The sequence below is a fragment of the Micromys minutus genome (assembly GCF_963924665.1).
Source record: "Micromys minutus genome assembly, chromosome: 2".
NCBI classification, from domain to species: Eukaryota; Metazoa; Chordata; class Mammalia; order Rodentia; family Muridae; genus Micromys; species Micromys minutus.
The window spans coordinates 44,690,003-44,709,623 of record NC_137971.1 but is presented as its reverse complement, the minus strand read 5'-3'; the positions used below and the strand labels follow the sequence as shown (position 1 = coordinate 44,709,623).

The window sequence follows — 19,621 nt, the reverse complement described above, 5'->3', positions numbered from 1 at the left end:
TGATATTTGCTACTGGACTGAGAGAAGAGTATACCAACAAAACAGATGTGGTCCTGGGTTTTTAACTGACTTCCTCTATGTTTCCTTCAAACGCCCAACCACTCTATCTAGCACACGTGGCCTTTAGTACAGGCCTCCTAACCAATACCTACTACTCTCGTCTACTACTAAACAAGACTGCAAATGATAACCATAGTGTGAACATACACAAAACATTCTTGGTTCTGTGACTCCACTTAGAATCCTCCCAACTCTGTTCTCCCTAAGTGGCTTCCCTCCTTAAACTTCATTTATCTTCTTCTAAAACAGCACCTTTAATAGCCCCAGAACCAGAAAGCTGGCCTATTCTCCAGTTTCTATCACAACAGTGTCTCCACTGTACTGTTTACACTGATCCAAAAGAAAAGATGGTTTTGTCTGAGAAGGCAAACCTTCTGCCTCTCATAGGTCTCAAAGCAGCACCTATGTTGCAATATGAGGTTAAGGAACTGTTGTTCGATAAAAATATAAAAGTCATCACATGTACCCAGGACTGTAATAATTTCTTATCTAATAACCCTTCCAACAAAGGAATAACATAACCCCACAAAGCTATGTTTACAAGCTACAACCTTAACTTTTACAAAATTAATCCTAGATACTTAAATGTAAAAATCTAACTATGTCAATTTATAAATACAAAGATGGTTTCAGAGTACTCCCTAAATATAATATAGCAACTTATGCGACCCTGGCATTGCATTATGCAGTTTAAGTAATTGAGAGATGGTTTAAAGTATAGAGAAGGATGTGCACAGTCACATTAAGTAATAATGAACCTCAAACACAAAGAAAACAGCAAAAATATGGAATGTCAAATACCAAAGAAAGCAGAGGATGTAGAAGTGTAATTTGAAGGCAGGGATGTGAATGATCTTACCAAATCGCACCCCAAACTGAAAATAACCTTCAAGCTCGTGCTTAAAGAATGAAAAATTCTACCCATTCTACTTCTACCTGGGTAAGGCAGAACCTTCACAGACCAGCTGTTTAAAACCCTTGGAAATGTCGACTCTGTACAGAATGTACTGTGTCCAACCCAGCTCTGTCTAGTCTTCTACTATTAGAGCTACAGTATCTATCAGCTCTATCCTCTGTACCTAGAAGAGGCATTTTTATGTACTGTATTTTGGAATTTTTAGACCAGTTTCTCTATCAAAAACCCTCAATAATTATCCACCTCCAAAACAAAGTTGAAACAATAGAGTAGCTGTGAATTTGATATTTTTTTTACTGGGCATTAATTTATTTTTATTTTTATTGGTTAATCAAGGTTGGCATGCTTTAAAAGCTCCACTCTAAACATGTCCACCAAACCCAAACTTTAAAGTCTCCCATATTCACATAATACATGAGGAAATTTTCAAAAGTAAGCAAAACCAAGGAGCTTTCTGGTACAGACCTTTTCTGGAGGCAGAAGAGGCAGATCTCTGAGTTCCAGGACAGCCAGAGTAACAGAAAAAAAAAAAACCAAAACAAAAATCTCTCAAGTTGTGTGTGTTAGTTTCAGTTACTATCACTGTGATACAACACTATGACCAAAAGCAACTTGAAGAAGAAAGAGTTCTTTCACTTCAGAGTTCTATACAGCAGTTCATCACTAAAGCGGTGAGGCCAGAAACCTGGAGGCTGGAGCTGATGCAGAGGCTGTGAAGGAGGCTGCTTACTGGCTTGCTCACCATATCTTGCTCAGTCTACTCTCATAGAGTACAGAACCACCAACCCAAGAATAGCACCACCCACAAATGGGCCAAACCTTCTCCCATTAATCACTACAAAAGAAACGCCCTACAGCTAGATCTTAGAGAAGCATTTTCTCAATTGAGGCTCCCTTCTTGCAGATAACTCTATTTTGTGTCAAGTTGACACTCACTATGTTTTAGACTTTATCTACTTAGGAAACTCTGGATTTGATTTGATTTCGTTAGGACTGGACAATGAACATTTCCCTAAACAGAGCCCAAGTAAATGAACAGAAGAGCTATTTGCAGCAAGAGGTGTCCTGATCCCTCTACTAGAGCAAATCAGGTAAAGGGGTCCACTGAATTCTTAGCTGGTCTAATGGACAATGTTTATGTTGTAACTACCCAGACTGGTGTCCCAGGAGGATTGCTAGGATGACTGAAAAGATATCCTTCTGAAAACTTACCTAGCAATGGGTAATAATGATTCCAGTGCTGTCTAAAGGCCCATTCAGTATGGTCAATGAAAAAATATTTTGTCTTTCATAATAACAACGTAACAACCATCTGGTCATTTTTGGTAGTAGTCAAGAATTGAACAAGATTTACATGTACTTTATGCTCATTGTAACTTGTAATAATGCATATTATCAAACCTCTAAAAAAATCAAGTACTGACAAAAATGTATTCATATACTTTTATGCAAAAATGCTTTTTAAAATCTGTACATTTATCTTTGATTTTTAAAATAAAAGTTGTTCAATTAAGAAAAAAGAATCCAACAAGAAGCTGAAAAGCAAAAGGTTTTTTTATTTACTCTTGAAAAGATTTTATTACCTTCCTTTCTTTAGTAAAATAATTATTACTAAAAGATCATGTAATATACTGTCTCCATTCAGAGCCTGATAAAATTCCCACCAACTCCACTCATATTTACCACCATTGGAAAGGGAGGAGAAAAGACTCAAAATAAGAAGAGTTTGAAGGACTCTTCAGTAGTCATTCAAGGCTAATTCTTGCCTTATCTCTTTACTCAAAGAAGTCATAATGTGCCCAAGCATAAAAGCGTAACAGAATTAACAATACTTTACTCTCTGGAGATGTTTCTTAACCATGACATAAATGAAATTTTAGGATGGTTACTTTTTGTTGCAGGGATTGTCATATGCACTGCAAGTTGCTCAACAATATCCAGCCTCCACCCACTAGAACAGTAGTACAGCTAAGCCCCTCAACCTCAGTTATCACCCGGTACTACCCAATATGTCCAGGTGAATGGTCCTGGTTTGAGACTCCTGTTCTGGAGCTACTGAACTAACTTTTGTTTGAGTCCCAATTTTCTCTCACTGGGGATGAAATCATACAATTTAATATTTAAGTGCCAAGAACCCCCATCCCACCCCAACTCCAGGTAGGGATTCAAAAGTTCTTCTGTTGTCTAGACATTCTCATGTGGTTAAAAGAAGACACTATACTTTTGTTAGAAATCACAATTTCAAATGAATAAGAACATCCAGAGCCTGTGATCATCAAGGAAACAAAAAGCTATAGAATCTTTGATTTAAAAAAAAAAAAAAAAAAAAGTGATATAGGTAGATCCACTAATTCAGCACACTTGTTGACAAAATTTTTTTAAAAAAAACCTGATCAGATTCTTTATCACTTATAATATAGTCATGCACAGAGCACAGCAGCAGTCTACCAGGTGCATTTCAAATATAAAAACTTGCCACATGGAAAGTTATACCTAAGATGCAGGCATTGCCAGTGGTTCAGAATTGAGCTCTAAAACCAGATTTCCTGGACCTGGACCTGAACGCTAATCTTCAACCTACCAGCTGCACATCATTATACTGATTTCAAGGATAAATACCTCTTTCTTAAAAATGGGGGAATTAAATTAAGACATCAAAATCAACTCCTGCATCCTGACATCCATGAGGTACTCAGTCAACCTGGATCAGTGACGTACATCAAAAAGATCTCTAGCTATACACAGCCAACTCCTGACATAGAAAAAGGACTTGCAACAAAGCTAAACATAATAGCCCATACTATAGAAGATGATTAGAGATCATTAATAACTCACAACAAGTTAATTATTAGAACAGTCTACACTATCCAAACATTGTTCAGACATAGTTTCTACAAAAAGCATAAGCAAATAAAAACAATTTTATTTCTTTTTATGTAACATTATGTTAAACCTTAACTTTCAGAACTGGTGTCATAAAATAGAAAATTCAAAGGAGCCAGAGAGATGGGCTCAGTAATTAAGAGTAAGGCTGAGGTGGGAGAGGGTGGATGTGAGAGAGGGTACCTTCATGGAAGCAAGGGGAGGGGAATGGCAGTGGGGGAAAAGGGAATTAACATTTGAAATGTAGATACAGAGAATATCCAATAAAAAAACGAAGGAAAAAAAAAAAAAGTACTGGCTGCTCTTCCTGAGGGCACAGAGTCAATTCCTAGCACTCACATAATGGCTCAAAACCATCTATAACTCTGATCCTAAGGGATCTGACACCCTGGTCACCTCTGAGAGCACTGCATGGACATGGTGCACACACATACAAAGTAGGCAACTTACACTCATAAAAGTTTTTAAAACTTAAAAATTTAGTGATAGAAAATAATCAACTAATTCTACTGTTCATTTTGTTGGTGTTAGTAAAAACCGAAGCCCAGCCTTGCACATTAGGTAAGCAAGTATTTAAGTATTAACTTCTAGCTCCCTACATCCAACCCTACATTTTAAAAACCACTCAGAGACTTGAGAAATAATTAGGATAACATACTCCAACCTATGACTGCCTACCAGAGGCATTTTTGCTCCTCATAAAGGTAAGTTTTTCCTAGGAGCTCAGAAACAAACAAAACATAGTAGGGACTTTGTAATGTCCTGGAAAGAAGTTGATCGATCGCTGCTAGCTACTAATTGTTTGTTTGAATCATAAAGCCAAGATTAACCATTTCCCTATTACTTTATTTACCAGAGTCACATATTTAAAAAAGTTCATTCTTAACCAAGTTCAATAGTCTAAACTTTCCCTAAGTAAAGACTCCTGGTGGGACACAGCACAAAAACTCTAAGGAGTGGAGCAGTTGAGCCCACTGTAGGCCACATCCTTCCCCCAAGTGCAGAGATAAACCTCATCTACAGACCAGCATCTACAGACTTGCTGGTAATCCCTGGGGCTAGTTACACAACAGGTAATAAACTCTTGCAGATCCCTTTGCACACTTATCCTAGGAAGATATTATTACAAATCACATTGTCATGCATACAATTTTAAAATCCAAGCAGTATATGCCAAAAGAAAAATACAAAACCTGGCAACATTAAATCAATTCTTGCGCATTTTAATCTACATATCTGACAATAGTTGCTTTAGCTAACTCTGCATGAACAGTACTTTAGCCTGAACACAGATCCTAAGAGAATCAAAACACTCCACACCATCTATGAATTAACTGTGGAACTTTATCTGTGTTTTAGTTTACTCATGGACAGAATGGGGATAATTCTGATATTGCTAAAACTTAAGTGAGAGATGGAAAAAGCATCTTGCAAAATATTAAGTACTATATAAACAAATACACATTTCTTGGACTAACAGGCAACGATAAATTTCAAAGACAAAGAGAATTTTCTACAAGGAACTTCCTGGGCTGAGTAAAGTTCAGGAGCAAAGCACTAGCTTCCAAGGTGCAAAGCCTGTTATATCCCCAGAACCAAAACAGAACAGCTGGGGATACTACTGCTGTTTCAATTCTCTAAATCTCTGCCTTGTCACAGGCTGAAGTTAGCTGGAAGTAATAATTATTCTGTAATTTCATAAGGGAGGAAAGACCACCTACATGATAATTTGCAGAAACTTGCTTACTATTAGAATTCTTTCAACATTGTTCCATCTCACTTCTCAGACTCTCATCTCAAAAGTTCCCCCAGCCCTTTTTAAAGACTTGAGAGAAAGTTAGCTAAACACCACAGTAAAGATCAATATCTTCCCATACACATTCAAGCCACATGTATATTTGAACAATTCAAATATACACTGACTAATAAAAAGTGATCAAAGTGAATTTTAAATTCAGCAAGAAATAATTCCAGTTTTTACCTCTAAAGGACTGATCTCACTGAAATACATACATTCTCCTTTAACTCTTCTCATTCCTGAACCCCATGTTCAGCTGTTTTCACTTCCTCTTTCCACACGTCATTTTCCTACAGACTTCACTTGTAAAAAATGCAATTCTAGAAGGTTCAGTACTGTTTGTCTATCGTGCTACCCAAGTTATTTCCAAAAGAAAGAAAGAAAGAAAGAAAGAAAGAAGGAAGGAAGGAAGGAAGGAAGGAAGGAAGGAAGGAAGGAAGGAAGGAAGGAAGGAAAGAAGGAAGGAAGGAAATCCAACCACAGAGACTAACTACTACCTGAATGCAAGTGTTCTCTCCTGTAGCTACCCATGGCACCAGCACACTCTCAGTATCAGGTGTGCTGCAGAAAGCACTTCTAAAAGTGGAGCTTACATGGGAGCTGGGAAGGGGAAACAGGCAATAAACAAGTGTGTGTCTAGAACAGCCTGTTTGTGTGACATGGTTCAGGAATGAGGGAGCAGCCAGTTAGATTAAACACTTTGCTAAAAGTGGATCTTAGCTTTAGATTTCAATTTGCTGATCCCAGCTTCTTCTGGGCAGGGCACTGACACTGCAGGGTGGAGGGAAGGGGGAACAGTTGAACTTCATCACAAGCAAACAGATCAGATCTCTCACTCCAGGGCTGCCACCTGTGGTACCTTACTTCTACTGCAGAAAGCCAAGAACACGACGGAACAAACACTTTTGTTATTTAAAAATGGTCAAGCCAATAGTGAGAACTCCAGAAGGGAAGTTAAGAAACTATTTCCCCTCTAACCACAGACTTCCTATGTGACCTCAGGCCTAAGCACTGACCTTTGTGAACTCTGGTATCCCCACCCATGTGCTGATCCTTCCTGACTGTCACACCAGGCTAGTCTCTTAAGCCCTTAAGCTTTAGTGTCATCTGTTAAAGGAGGCCAGAGGAATGACACTGCTTGGCAAACTGTAGGGCACATTACTGACAGAAGCTACTTAAATAAACACACAGATCCGAACTTGCTACCTGCTTTACAGGAACATCAAGATCACGAAGGTGAACATGTAAAATAATTTAAGCTCTGTGCAAAGAAAGGTACTAGTGTTTTTAATTTCCAACAGCACTCAATATTCTTTGTATTTCCAGGTCTTTCTAAGATCTACAACCAAAAGAACCTACAAACCTTCAGAGCAGAATATAGCCTTGGAAAATAATAGAATCAGGTGTGCATGCTCACACCTGTAATCCTAGCATTCAGAAGCTTGAGACAAGGAGATTAAGAATTCAAGTCTGACCAAACCTACATAGTGAGATCTTGTCTGAAAAGAAACTAGCACCAACTGGACAAAGAATCACTGCCAGTCTGCCTCCCAACCTCTCATTTGCCTAGGTGGCTGTAGTTAAAGAGGGAGGGCCCTGCAGACTTCAGAACACCCTGTAGCCAGCCAACACAGGGTGGAGAGAAGTTATGCCTTTGTTCTAAGATGCAGAAGCAACTACATCACACAAATCCATATGTATTTATGAGCAAAGAAAAACTCCCAAAAGATACCAAGACAACTCATCTCCCAGAGGACAGAGTGCCTAAAGGGTATCTTAGAGTTCTCCATGCTGCTCTGACAAACCATCTATACTTTGCCCCCTGGCTGGAATTCAGGTTATACACTGCAGCTCTGAAGATAAGACTTGGCTCTGTGATATAGAAATAGCAAAAGCCTGGCATCAATGTTGTGGGTCAATTCCAATAAAAACAGAGAGGGTATATAGACTTGCAGTGATGAAGGCCAGCTAAATCCCTCTTTACAGGCAGAAAGCAACTCCCACTGACAGCTGTTACTATGGCAAAGTCAAAACAGCTCTATCTTTCTTTGGCTAAGACTTCTAAGGCCTCCACCCTTAGTCTAACAATTTCATAAACTGTAGTCCATGCACTGACTTTTAAAGAAGTCCTAAACCTTACTGTCATGTAAATCAGTATCCATGCTTAAATGTGCTGCCTCACACTTCTTTCCAAGAGCCTTGTTTGCAAACCTGATAACCTACCATGTCTCCATTACCAGAATGGAATACAGTTTTGTTTTTGTTTTTTTTTTTAATTTTCAATGGTATGTTTGTGTGTGCACATGGATGCACATAAGTGCAGATAACCAGAAGTCAAAAGCTGGGGGTCAGATGCCCTGGTGCTGGAGTTACAGTTATGAGCTAGGGTAGGCACAGAATTCCAGTCCTCTGCAAGGGCAGTATGCACTCTTAACTACTCAATCCCTCCAGCCCCCCTTTAAAATTTTATTAATTAATTAATTAATTTTTGAGGCAGTGTCACACTATGTGGCCTGGTCTGGCCTGGAATTCATCATGTAAAACAGACTGTCATCAAACTGAGGAAGATGCGTGTGCCTGCCTGTATGTAAAATGGTTTAAAGGAAGGTATGAAAAATGAGAAAGTAAAGTACATTTTAGAAATCACATCTCCTTTTCCCTCTCTAACTAGCAAAATCATTATTAACCCAAAATCACAACCCAGGCTATCAAATGTAAAACGTAATAAAAGTTTCCCATTAAAAGCAAATACAAAGAATTTGTAGATGCTTAACATATAATTACCAACTCCCTTTAACTATTGTGTAGGGCAAAGGAAAAAGTAAAATTAAACGAGATATGTAGCCATGAACCCTCACTGAGACAGAGAAAACATCTAAGATGCAATTCATTCTTGTCTAGCTCATTAGTCCAACACAACTCAGAGCTACACTGCCTAAACACAAATTTATCAATCAAAATGATAAATAAAATAAACAATAGGAAGTAGAGACTGTGGAGCAGTGGGTAGGAAATATGCCTTTGAATGCTACAAAGAAATTCTCAGCAGGAAAAGCAAACCATCTGCTTTCATTTAAAAGTTTGAGTTGTGTGATTTCCTGCATCTAAGAACCTCTTTCTGAACTACAAAGAGGCCACAAAACATCACATTTTCCCCTCCCAGCTTCCCCCTTCAGAAACCCTGAGGTGATGATTAACAAACAGCCTTCTTGTCTTCAGACAGTCTAAGAAGCCACAGGAAAAGATAAATTAAACAGAAGAACCCGTCCTAAATAAACAAACAGGCAGCCTGGAGAGAAGACAAAATTTCCTTATAGGCAGCAGCAAGTAGCTTCCCTTGCTGACAAGTGGGAGACCAGGGGAAAGCCACCCAGGATCTCCCACCCACTGAGGCAGCCTAGACAGAGAGCCCCATCCTGAATGGTTCCAGCCTTGGACTCCAGGCAGCTACAGAGACTCTTCAGGGGGTTCTGAGTGAAAGTCCAAAGTTCAGGGGCTCACAGGCAGAAATCAAAGTTTATTCTAGTAACCAAGGGCTTCTCCATTCCAGCAAGGAGCTAGGGCCTGAATCTCTAATTTATGGCCAATCCATTTCCTAACAGGGCAGCGTCCTAGGCAATCCACTCCAGCCTACCACCTATTACTATATCGCCATGAACAAATCTGACCCTGCTTAATCATCCTTTGATTGGACATAATCCTTTTCTTGGGATCTTTATAAGAATTAAAGATTTTTGGCGGCCTGCCCAGATCTGTGGTAAGCACATGCCAGATATATAATAAATGTTCACTTCTCTTGGAAGGAAACTCTTAATCCCACTCAACAATCACTACTGAAGGTGAAAAAAAATTCTATAAATATTTTCCTATGGTACCTCAAAACTAAAACCAACAAAAAGCAAACAAACAAAAAAAAAACTTACATGACAAAGAAAAGAACAATACAAAGAATTGAGAAAACAGTCCTGGTGGGTTAAATTTCACCTGGGTCCTCTTGTAGAGCATAAAAAGCTCACTGGGTCTTGCCCAAGAAACTGCCACCTGGTTTTAACTGCCACAATGTTTAGATCCTCTGACAGTTGGGGGGGGGGGATAAACTTAACTTAAATTTACACCCATTTAGATTTACTACATAGGAGTAAAGTTGCCCCCTACTCTAAAACATCCAAACCAAGTTAAAAAATAACAAAACCATAAACCTGTCATTAATATTAATCAGATTATCAGTAATCAGTAATCTTAAATTATAAAATGCTGTTTCAAGCTTCAAACCTCGATGAAGAACAGAAAACATAACACACGAGTTCCCTTTCTTTTCTTTCCTCCTCCTGGAGTGTATGTTCAAGCATCAGAAATTTACTTGTATATCTCTTCAAAACTTCCCAGCCCGGTAGCCATCCATCCACCTTTGTTCAGACATCCTAGGGCTTTTTGTTTTGTTTTGTTTTGTTTTGAGACAGGGTTTCTCTGTATCCCTGGCTGTCCTGGAACTCACTTTGTAGACAAGGCTGGCCTCAAATTTAAAGAGGCCTGTCTCTGCCGCCAGGTGCTGGGATTAAAGATGTGGGCTACCACTTTCGGCAGTAGATTATTCCTTAATCGATATAAAACACAAGAGAGTTCTGAAAGCAAACTGTATCATTGGCTTATTAGTTATTTTCAAATAGAATTATTCCATTTTCGATAATGCTTCCATTCGCTGTACACATACTTGCTTCAAAAAGAAGCCACTATTTAAAATTTTTACTTTTAACTACATACACACACCTGATTCTCCAGAAATTCTTTCAAATCTGAACATATACAATCTAAGATCTATGTCGTATCAGTGATAACCCCCCACGAGATTATCTTAAGAGAAATATGCTCTACGCAGAACTTTACATAATTTGACTTTCACTGCAAACACTGTCCCCAAATAAACTGACTGCATCCTAGAATCAAGTGTACAAGGCTGGAATGTCAGTTACATATTACTTCAAGCTCACTAGACCCCTCGTTCTCCAACCCTCGGCTGCTCTAGAACACTTCACTGAAGGCACCAGCCTAATCCACAGCTGCTGCTCTGCAGCCGTGGCCTTGAGTTCGCTTATTTACACGTCAGCCGCAGCCCAGTCTATTCTCTGTACCGTGCCGAGCCTTTTATCTGCCCTGGACAGCATTTTCTCCAGCAGATGAAGTAGATGCCGATTGATTTGCTGTCGAGCATGGTAAATTAATAGCAACAAATTGCTGAGGGCCCGTCTCGCTCCTCCACCATGCTTCGGCAGTTTTGCTTTATTTGCTCCATGATGGGCAGCAGTCGGCCTCTTCAAGTCAATTTCTTCTTAACAACCTGCAATACTTTTCAATGGTGAAAATAGAGCTGTTCCTTGTAAGTCAGAAATCAATATCCTATTGCCCTTAGAAAATGCTAAACAAGCAGTATTGGCAATCCACTTGGTACTAGAGGGTATCAGATATAATGCAAATCCATACTGCTTCCCCCCTTGTAGTTATTACAGTTTGCTAAAAGGTTCCTAATGTCATTTATCATCATTTGCCATTGACCAGCAAGGGTAGGATTATGATATCCTATCAGTTGGCAAAGCCTTTCATTTCTATTCAATTAATATTTTAGCAGCACTCAAATGGTTGTGGCCCACGTCTTGTAATGAAATTTGCATGGCTTAGGATGAAATAAATTTTTGTTGCTTAAGGGCAAAAAAAAAAATTACACACAAGAATATGCACATAAGACAAATAACTATTTTCATATAATTGTACACGTTGTACACTTAGATTTTAAGTGTCACAAAATCCAAAGGTTTTCTGATAGTTTTTTAAGTTCATGTACTAAGCAAGTAAATTTTAGAAGAGATCTTCCGATTATAAAACACGAGGAAAGTGACTTTCTCTCATCCCCCCTTTTTACATCACAGCACATCCACCTTATTTCATTTCACAGGTTGAATTCACACTAATCTACATCCAATATCCACATTTCAGAGTGGCAACAGCCAGAGTCTGACTCCATTAGAGAGGAATTCTTCCATTATAGAGTTGCAGGCAAAGGACTCGAACAAGCAGCATCTAGCTGTGGTATCGACTGCACCCAGCACCCCATGTGCCCAGGGTCACTGACCCATCCAATGCCACACTATATAAAGGCTCACAAGAAAAAACCCTAGACCAACTGTCCTACCTAAAGCAAAAATAAAACCCTGTCAACAGAAAAATCCTCAAGGAAACAATGCTCTTTCATTTTAAAAACTCTACTTTAAAGACGTCACAGTGAATTCCAGGCCATTTCTAACCAGGTCTTGTCTATCATTCCCATATTCACACGAAAACTGGAAGACAATGAAGAAGTACTAATTCCCACTGTGGCCTAGAACATTCCACTTGAACTTCTCCGGATGTTTTTTTCCATATTCATCTGTCCGGCTCTATCAATCCTACTAGAAATCACTAAAAATTACATTCATATTTTATGCTCCAATTCCATGTCATGTCACTGAGTTCCCCTTTTCAATAAAAAAAAAAAAAATCCACTAATTTTACCAGACTAATGCTATTTACTCAGTTACCAAAATTTAAATTAATTATGTTCTCAAACATAATTGTTAAAAATTGGCAACATTACGCAGGCTTAATTAAGATTAAATCCAATTTACTAAATGTACTTTAATTGGTACTAATTACATTAGCTTTCATTTCAGAATGACAAATTCCCCATAGGTTTCATTTTATGGTTCTCTACCAGAATCAACCGAGGGCGACTGATGATGAGCATCACCTAAGGGGAGGGGGAGGGGGAGGATGGGACCGTCCCTGTTTACCTCTGCTTGCATACTAGCATCCATTTATCCATTTGCTCAGTCACGGAATCATGGCTCCTTCTAAACCATTTTCTGTCCCAGTGAAAAATCCCTCTAAAAATACTCTGTGTGGCTGTCTATAGCCAAGAATAATAGGAACACAGGAATATTATCAACAACAACAACAAAAAAATTACACAAAGGTTTCAAATATCGGGGCCACCAATTACTAGGATACTTCTGAGGCCTCCTGGGACTCCTACTCTTGAACCCTTTGAGACACAAATCTAATAAGTGAATAAGCCTAAACCGATCTTGAGAAATAGGCCCAATTATGCCTCAGGGCAACTTCCTTGCGTTACTGCTCCTTTCCATTAGGGTATCCAGCGAGTGCATCTGGAAGAGAGGCTAAGAGAAAGTAAGGCTGTCTGCCTAGGAAAACAAATAAAGACGGATCTGCCTGTGCGCTTAAGGGAGGGGGGAGAAAGAAAATATAATAAGTAGGTGGTTTGCAGGGCTGTCTGTATTTCATAATGTGATAAACTGCCCTTGGGATTCTTGATATGATTGAATTCAAAACCAAAAGGGGGGTAAAAAGGCAAAGTGTACTCTTCTCAATTTTAAATGGATGGCATTTGAGGCCAGCTGGACAAAAAGATGACAAAATTCATAGTCGTATAAAATGTGTAAAATTAAAGGATCTCACATTTACCCAACTCCAAAAGGAAGACATGAAGACACATGACACGTCCAGGTGTAGATGGCCGAAGGAAAGCCAGAGACTAAGTGAGACTAAGTGGTCAGGAAGGAAAGGATATGAAGGGGAAAATGAGGGGCATCCACTGTGTCCATTCTTTAGAGAGAAGCTAGTTCTGGGACAGTACATAAAGACAAACAAAAGTATGTACAAGATCTAGACTGTATGCAGGTAATGGTATTTCTATGAGGTAGTGCTAAAGGCAGTCCATTCATAGGCTGGATAGATTCTGCTTAAGCAGTATTTGTATTACTAACCTAAAGAGAAAAGGCAAAGATACTAAAAAACCTGAGTATATGAAATTCAAACTCTCACATGTATTAGCATATATGGTATATAATATGTTAACATTAGCACAACCAAACAGCATACGGAGTAGAACAGCACTTGAAATAATATACATACTGCTGTAATTCTTCCCAACTTCATTTTTTAAGTAAATTTACAAGATTGCTTTTACTGTTCAAGAGATGAACTTTTAATGAACTACTAATGTAGGTGCATTCTGACCATGTAGCTACAAGTTGAAAGAATTCTCACAGCCTGATGACATGGTCATCTCATCCTTTTTAATCTTAGAAGGTACAATACATCACCCTGACCACAAATAAATAAGGCATGAAAAACAGAAAACTGCCCATCGCCTTTCCCAGCAGGCAAATAGACATGTATCTCTTCTGAAATGGTTGATGAGATCCAAAGTCCTTCATGAGGAGATGACTTCAGCTTCCTAGAGGAAATTGCTAAATAGCGTTTTACATATATACAGATATACATGGCTACTCTTTCCATTAGGGACCTTAAACCAAACCATTTCTTTTGGTCTCTGGCCAAACAAACAAAAACAAAAACAAAAACCCAATAACCAAAACCACCCCTGCAGCAGCTGTAGCAGTCATATAAACCTCTACCAATGCTGTTCCCCAACCCCAAACTAATTACTAGATTTCGAGACCCAGGGCTTAACATTAATCACATCCTCCTATCAGGTTCATTTACTCTGCACAAATTTTGGAAGTCGAAGCCAGAGTTCCTGGTAAGATCTACTAAGTAGGCTCTGGGGACCAGTGCACGGATTTTACATCAATTTCTTTTATAGCTCTGCAGATTTCATCTGATCCTCCCAGCTCAGTCCTCTATTCTTACACAGGGAAGCGATGAATGTTTCATACAAGTCACAATTTTATTCACTAATACTTTCCAGGGAAAGTTCTTTCATAAGAGAATTTTGATGCCTGAAATATATAAGGCAACTCTTTACAAAAAGAAAACACATATTTTAAATATTCTGCATGCTGTTTCTGAAAGTGCAGGAAAGTTTAATATGCATTCTGATTTAATAACATAATTTTAAATTATTAAAAGGTAGGATAATATAGAACAGGAGGAAACACATGCCAAAGACTTGCTTTCTTACTCATTCCCAAGCCTTTTAAGATATAGGTAGATGTCTCAAATGTACAAAAGAAAAAAAAAAAATCACAAAATATACAATTTTCTTTTCAAAGTACATGAGTATGACTGTCACTAAAAATGATTATAAAGAAATAACTTACCTGCTTGTGCATTTCTATGTTCAACCCATACGACATTTCATAATACTGTCAAAGAAGGAAAAGCAATTAAATCTGTACCCTTCAAATCATCTCTCCAGTATATTCAAATTGCCCAAATACACAAAAAACAAAGCAACTAACACAAAGACCTTACCTTAACCTAAATATCCTGATCAATAAATAAAAAAGGATGTCTAATTAGTATCTTTAAAAAACTAGAAGCCATGTTAAGACACACCCCAAGAGAAAAACCCAAAAAACTAATAAAAATGTTAAAACCCAGCATTTTTTATTTTTACAACTGTCTTTCTGCATAATAAGCAAATTAATTGAAAAAGTCATGAAAATTTGGTTCCACATGACTCTTAACTCCTTAGCACAGCAGAAATATCTCACACAGATGCTGAGGGTTTGAAAGAAGTGCTGGAAAAGGTGATGCTACCTCCGAGTTCTCTTGTTTTTAGTGTACTACTCATACATGCAAAGCAGAAGAACTGGATAGAAAATTAATTAATGCATCACCCTGCAAGTTCTTCCAACACAAAATATACTTCTGAATCATAAAAATTCTTCATTATACTTCTATAAACACAGACTTGATTTGTCTGGATGGGCGTATAATTACAGTACAGAAAATCTGGCAGCTCAAATCAATACTCTTAAAAACCAAAATAAGACTATAGAAATTGAAAGCATACACACAAAAATATAACCAGATTAGCATGATGAATAGGAAGATTCCTGAAAAGGGGTCTGGTGTCATTTCCTAGCCAAATCATTAATTAAAAGGCATAAAAATGCATGTAATTTTAAGAGTATATAGAAACTGTCTGGTTACAATTGGAGCAAAAGCAATAAAACAACAAAGAAAACCACTAACAAAAACATTTTGCTTTTGACTAAACAAAAAATAAATGAGTTCTTTTTCCATTTTTTTTTAAATCTGTAAAAACAAAGCACAGAAAATTATACCCCATACAACTGAACTTTCTGAAAATTTAAATCAAAGCTGGTTGCCAAAACCAAGTTACAACCACCTAGAATTACAGGTTGCTAATGGACACATACCCACAGCCTTAACAACACTGGCAGGGCCACTGTGATGGATCCTGCAGCCTCCAGCGATTTAAAACGTATTCCTGCTTTCAGTCTCCCCAGCTAATGAGCACTTTGACTCTGTGACACAGTTTTCTTACCATGACATAATGCCGCTGCATCTCTGTCTTCTCACTGGCGAGTTTCTCACATTCCAGCTTCAGACTAGTCAAGACAGAAAATCGACTGAGTACAGTGTAGAACTTAACTTCTATCCTAGAAACCCCAAATCCACATCCGTTCCTGTAAAATCGTCACCTCCTATTGTCAAATCAATGAAATTAAACAGCACTTTACTACTGAAAGGGAGGAGAGCGAGATGAGTGACAAGAACCAGCCTGGACTTGCCTCTTTGATAAGGTTAAACTGAGGGGGTTGGGAACCGGGTTTATGTCTTAAAGAAATAACCCCTCTGACCAACCGAATTCTGCGACTTCACCCAGAATTGAATATTCTTCACTAAATTCACTTACTAAAACAAGGAAATAAATATCAGTAATTATATATAATATATATATATATATATATATATATATATATATATATATATATATATATATATATAAGCAAAGTTAGGTCCACAAAAATGCCACAGGGGAAGTTTTACCTTTAATATTCTATGAGATTAATGAAAATCAGAATCAACAGTCTATGACTAATATTTCTTTCCCTCCAAAAAATAAAGACAAATTGAATACCATGTGGGTAGGGGTGGGAGGTGTTGATCTGGTCCCAGCAGCTTGTTTGGGTTCTTGTATTTATGCAATAAGAATTCTGCATCATTAAGGACCCCATGAAACAAACATGTTTCAAACGCATTCCAAGTTTTAAGGGCTTCGAAGCATGGGGGGAGGGGTTGTTTTCAGTTTTGTTTTAGTTTTTAATAAAAGTAATGAAATGGCTCACTGCTTACTTCCCTTGGCTCTCAAATAATGCCATGGAATGGCAGAAGGAAGAAATCAAGCCCAGAGCAATAAAGAACCAAGAAGTCAAAGGGCCCCAGAATCTTCCCAACCTTCCATTCTCTTGACCCAATAAATCAATATCGAAAGTTTGGCCTCAGCGTTTTCCAAGTCTCCTCAGTTTCGATTGTTCTGCTTCCTTTTCTGTTTACAGGAGAAGAAAAGGCTTAATTTCCTTACACCTGCCTAAAGGAAGAAGAGGCCCTGACTTGTCTTTTCTGCCCACAGTGGGGGGAAAATGGTAATACCTTTGTGGTGGGGAAAAAAAAAGGCAAAGGGGGGGGGAGTAGTGTTGAAGGGGGGTAAGACAAGAGCTAAGCAAACAGAAGGATCAGCTAAAGTCAATATCGTTACCTGTGGTATTGAGCCTGTAAAAACTGAAACTCTTCCTTAATCCGATCACAGGATTCTGAAATTGTAAATTTGAAGGGTTGAGCAGGCTGATGCGGTGCCTAAAGAACAACAATAAAATATTTAATTAGCCCACATCGCAGGTGGGGGGTGGACAGCCCGCGGTGGTGTGGGGGGGGGGGGGTGGTCGCGCCGCTCCAGCCTCTCGCTCGCCTGTTGGGGTCCGGGTGCCTCCGGGCCGCCTCCCTTAGCTCAGCTCTTCAGCCTGGCCCCCGCACCCCCCAACACACAACCCCGAACCCCCAGCCCCGCTCTCCCATCCCTCCCTACCCGGAATCGAAAGTGGCCCGTCGGGGGCAGCCGTGCCATGGCGTCGAGCGGCCGTCAGCTAAGCCGAGCGAGTCCGGCCACAGGCCGCCGGCGCCCTCCACCCCGCAGACTCGCGCCGCCCGGCTCGCCCCCCTCGGGAGAGCCGCGCGGGCGGAGAGCGGCGGCGCGCCGCTTCCCGGGGCTTCAGAGACAACAATAAGAAAATGGCTACAAGTCAGTCGCCTCCCGCACCCTCGGAGCGGCCGGCCGCGGACAGGGTTGCGGGCGCGGCGCCACTCACCGGGTGGCGCGTCTGCGGGTACATCTTGCTCAGGTCGCGAATCATCCACGCCGCTTTAGTTGGCTGCGCCAGGCAGAGGCGCGCGGCTCATCCGCTTCGAGGGCCCCGCGGCGGCGTCCCGGGCCTGCGGGTCTCGCGTGACGCGGGCGGCAGGCAGGCGCGGCGGCTGGGCGCGGGCGGCCGGCTCCGCATTCCCCGCGGGCGTCACTGAGGGCGGCGGGCACCGTCCGTCCTGCGCCCGCCGAGCCCCGCGCCCGCCGAGCGCCGCCCGCCTGCTCGCGCCCCACTCCAAACTTTTTTTATTTGTCTTTTAATTGGCTGCTATTCCTCGGAATGAATGGTCGCTTCTTCCCTGAGAGCGAGCGCAAACTCCTTTGGTTCGGAAGAGGTCTCGCGGCGCTTGGGGGTTCTCTGGAGATTTTTCACTTCACAGCAACGATCTTTTAAAAGGCACCTTTTAGCTTCTTTTACCACATTTCATTTCCTTTTCTTCCTTCCTGTTTTTTTAGCCCCAAATTGAAGGGGATTATAAAAATAAAAGAGCGAAACGCTTGCGGCTTTTTAAAATTCTCTTTCAAACTCTGCGAACACCACCTCAAAATAATACACGAGTGTGTAAGAGGGGGAAGAAGGCAGCCAACAGCCGAACGCCCGCTCGGAACGGCTCTAACAACGCGCTCTGTGTAGGTGACTTCTTTGACCAAATTTAGCAGCAGCTAATCATTAACATTCTGATACATATTCACGACCATCCGAGGAGGGCCCAAGGAGCATCCCGGGAGATGTAGTCCTGGCGTGGCTACTGTGGCCAAGAATGCCTCCAGATTGACTACAGTCTCCGGCTAGCCCCGCGCACTCTCGGCGGCGCTCTCCAGGAGCCCCGCCCTCCTGCGGCGCGAGGGCGCCGCATCAACCAATCGGAGATGGCTGAACATTAATCGCCGTTCTGTGTTACTGCCCATCATTTCACTGCTGACAAATGGCAAGCCAGTAGGGCGGGGCCGGACAAGCTAGACCCACGTGGGGACAGGGCGTGACGAGGAGCTCCGACCAATAAGTGCAAAGAATTGGTGCTGGCGGAGGCGGGGCGCAGCGGCCCGCCCGGGGCGGAGCCTCGCCCTGGCTGCTGTTCCCTAGCGCGAGCGTTCGAACCGCGGAAACATTTGTTCAGCTGTCAATCAAAGTAACGTGGGGTGGCGAGCAGCGGCGGCTGCTGTCGCTGCTGCCCTGGCTGCATCTTTAGAAGCAGGTTTCGGCGGTGATGGCGGCGGCGGTGAGCCTGCAGGCCCGTCCGAAGACGCCCTCCGAGGCTCGTCTCCCGCTCGCCTAGGAGCCCGGGCTAGGCGGCCGCGCCGGGGTGCGCACTAATTAGGGCCCGATGTCTCCGTAAAGAGACAAGCTCGGCCTTGTGCAACGCGCCGAAACCCCTGTTGAGACAAGAGAGGGAGGATCGCGCTGATCCCACTCCGTGCGGTTCACATCCATTTTACGCGCTGCTGGAGCCGGCATAATTTTCCGCGTGAGCGCGGACGCTGTCGGCCCGGTTTAGAGCCGCAGCCGGGAGGCGTGCACTGGGCCGGTCCCAGGGCCTCCGGGCCGGCTGACTCTGACGTTCCCTTCCTTTAGAGGCACCAGTCAAGTTACTCCCGGGTTGAAAGAGGGTCGGTGTGTGGACAGTCGGGCCTCGAGCCTGTGATGGCCCAGGGAAGAGGGTCAGAACCCTGGAGAGGCAGCCCGCGGCAGGTTTGAGTCTTAGAGGGTGTTCAGGAGCCTTCAGGCTGACCTGAGGAACCTCTGACCTCTGAGCATCAAAGGAATTCGGAAAAAGTCCAG

The 19,621-nt window shown here is 41.2% G+C and overlaps 1 protein-coding gene across 8 annotated transcripts in view; it reads right to left on the bottom strand.

Moving 5' to 3' along the window:
• Window positions 1-18,460, bottom strand: part of TLE4 (TLE family member 4, transcriptional corepressor) — a 133,150-nt gene extending 114,690 nt beyond the window's left edge. For all 8 annotated transcript variants that reach the window (XM_080912833.1, XM_080912835.1, XM_080912834.1 and 5 more), the window contains exons 1-4: window positions 17,789-18,460; window positions 17,182-17,279; window positions 15,967-16,030; window positions 14,771-14,815 (exon numbers count right to left, since the gene is read on the bottom strand). In XM_080912833.1, coding sequence (XP_080768959.1) covers window positions 14,771-14,815; window positions 15,967-16,030; window positions 17,182-17,279; window positions 17,789-17,833 — 252 coding nt within the window. In that variant the 5' untranslated portion in view covers window positions 17,834-18,460. The remainder of the gene's footprint in view (window positions 1-14,770; window positions 14,816-15,966; window positions 16,031-17,181; window positions 17,280-17,788) is intronic.
• Window positions 18,461-19,621: the final 1,161 nt, after the last annotated feature.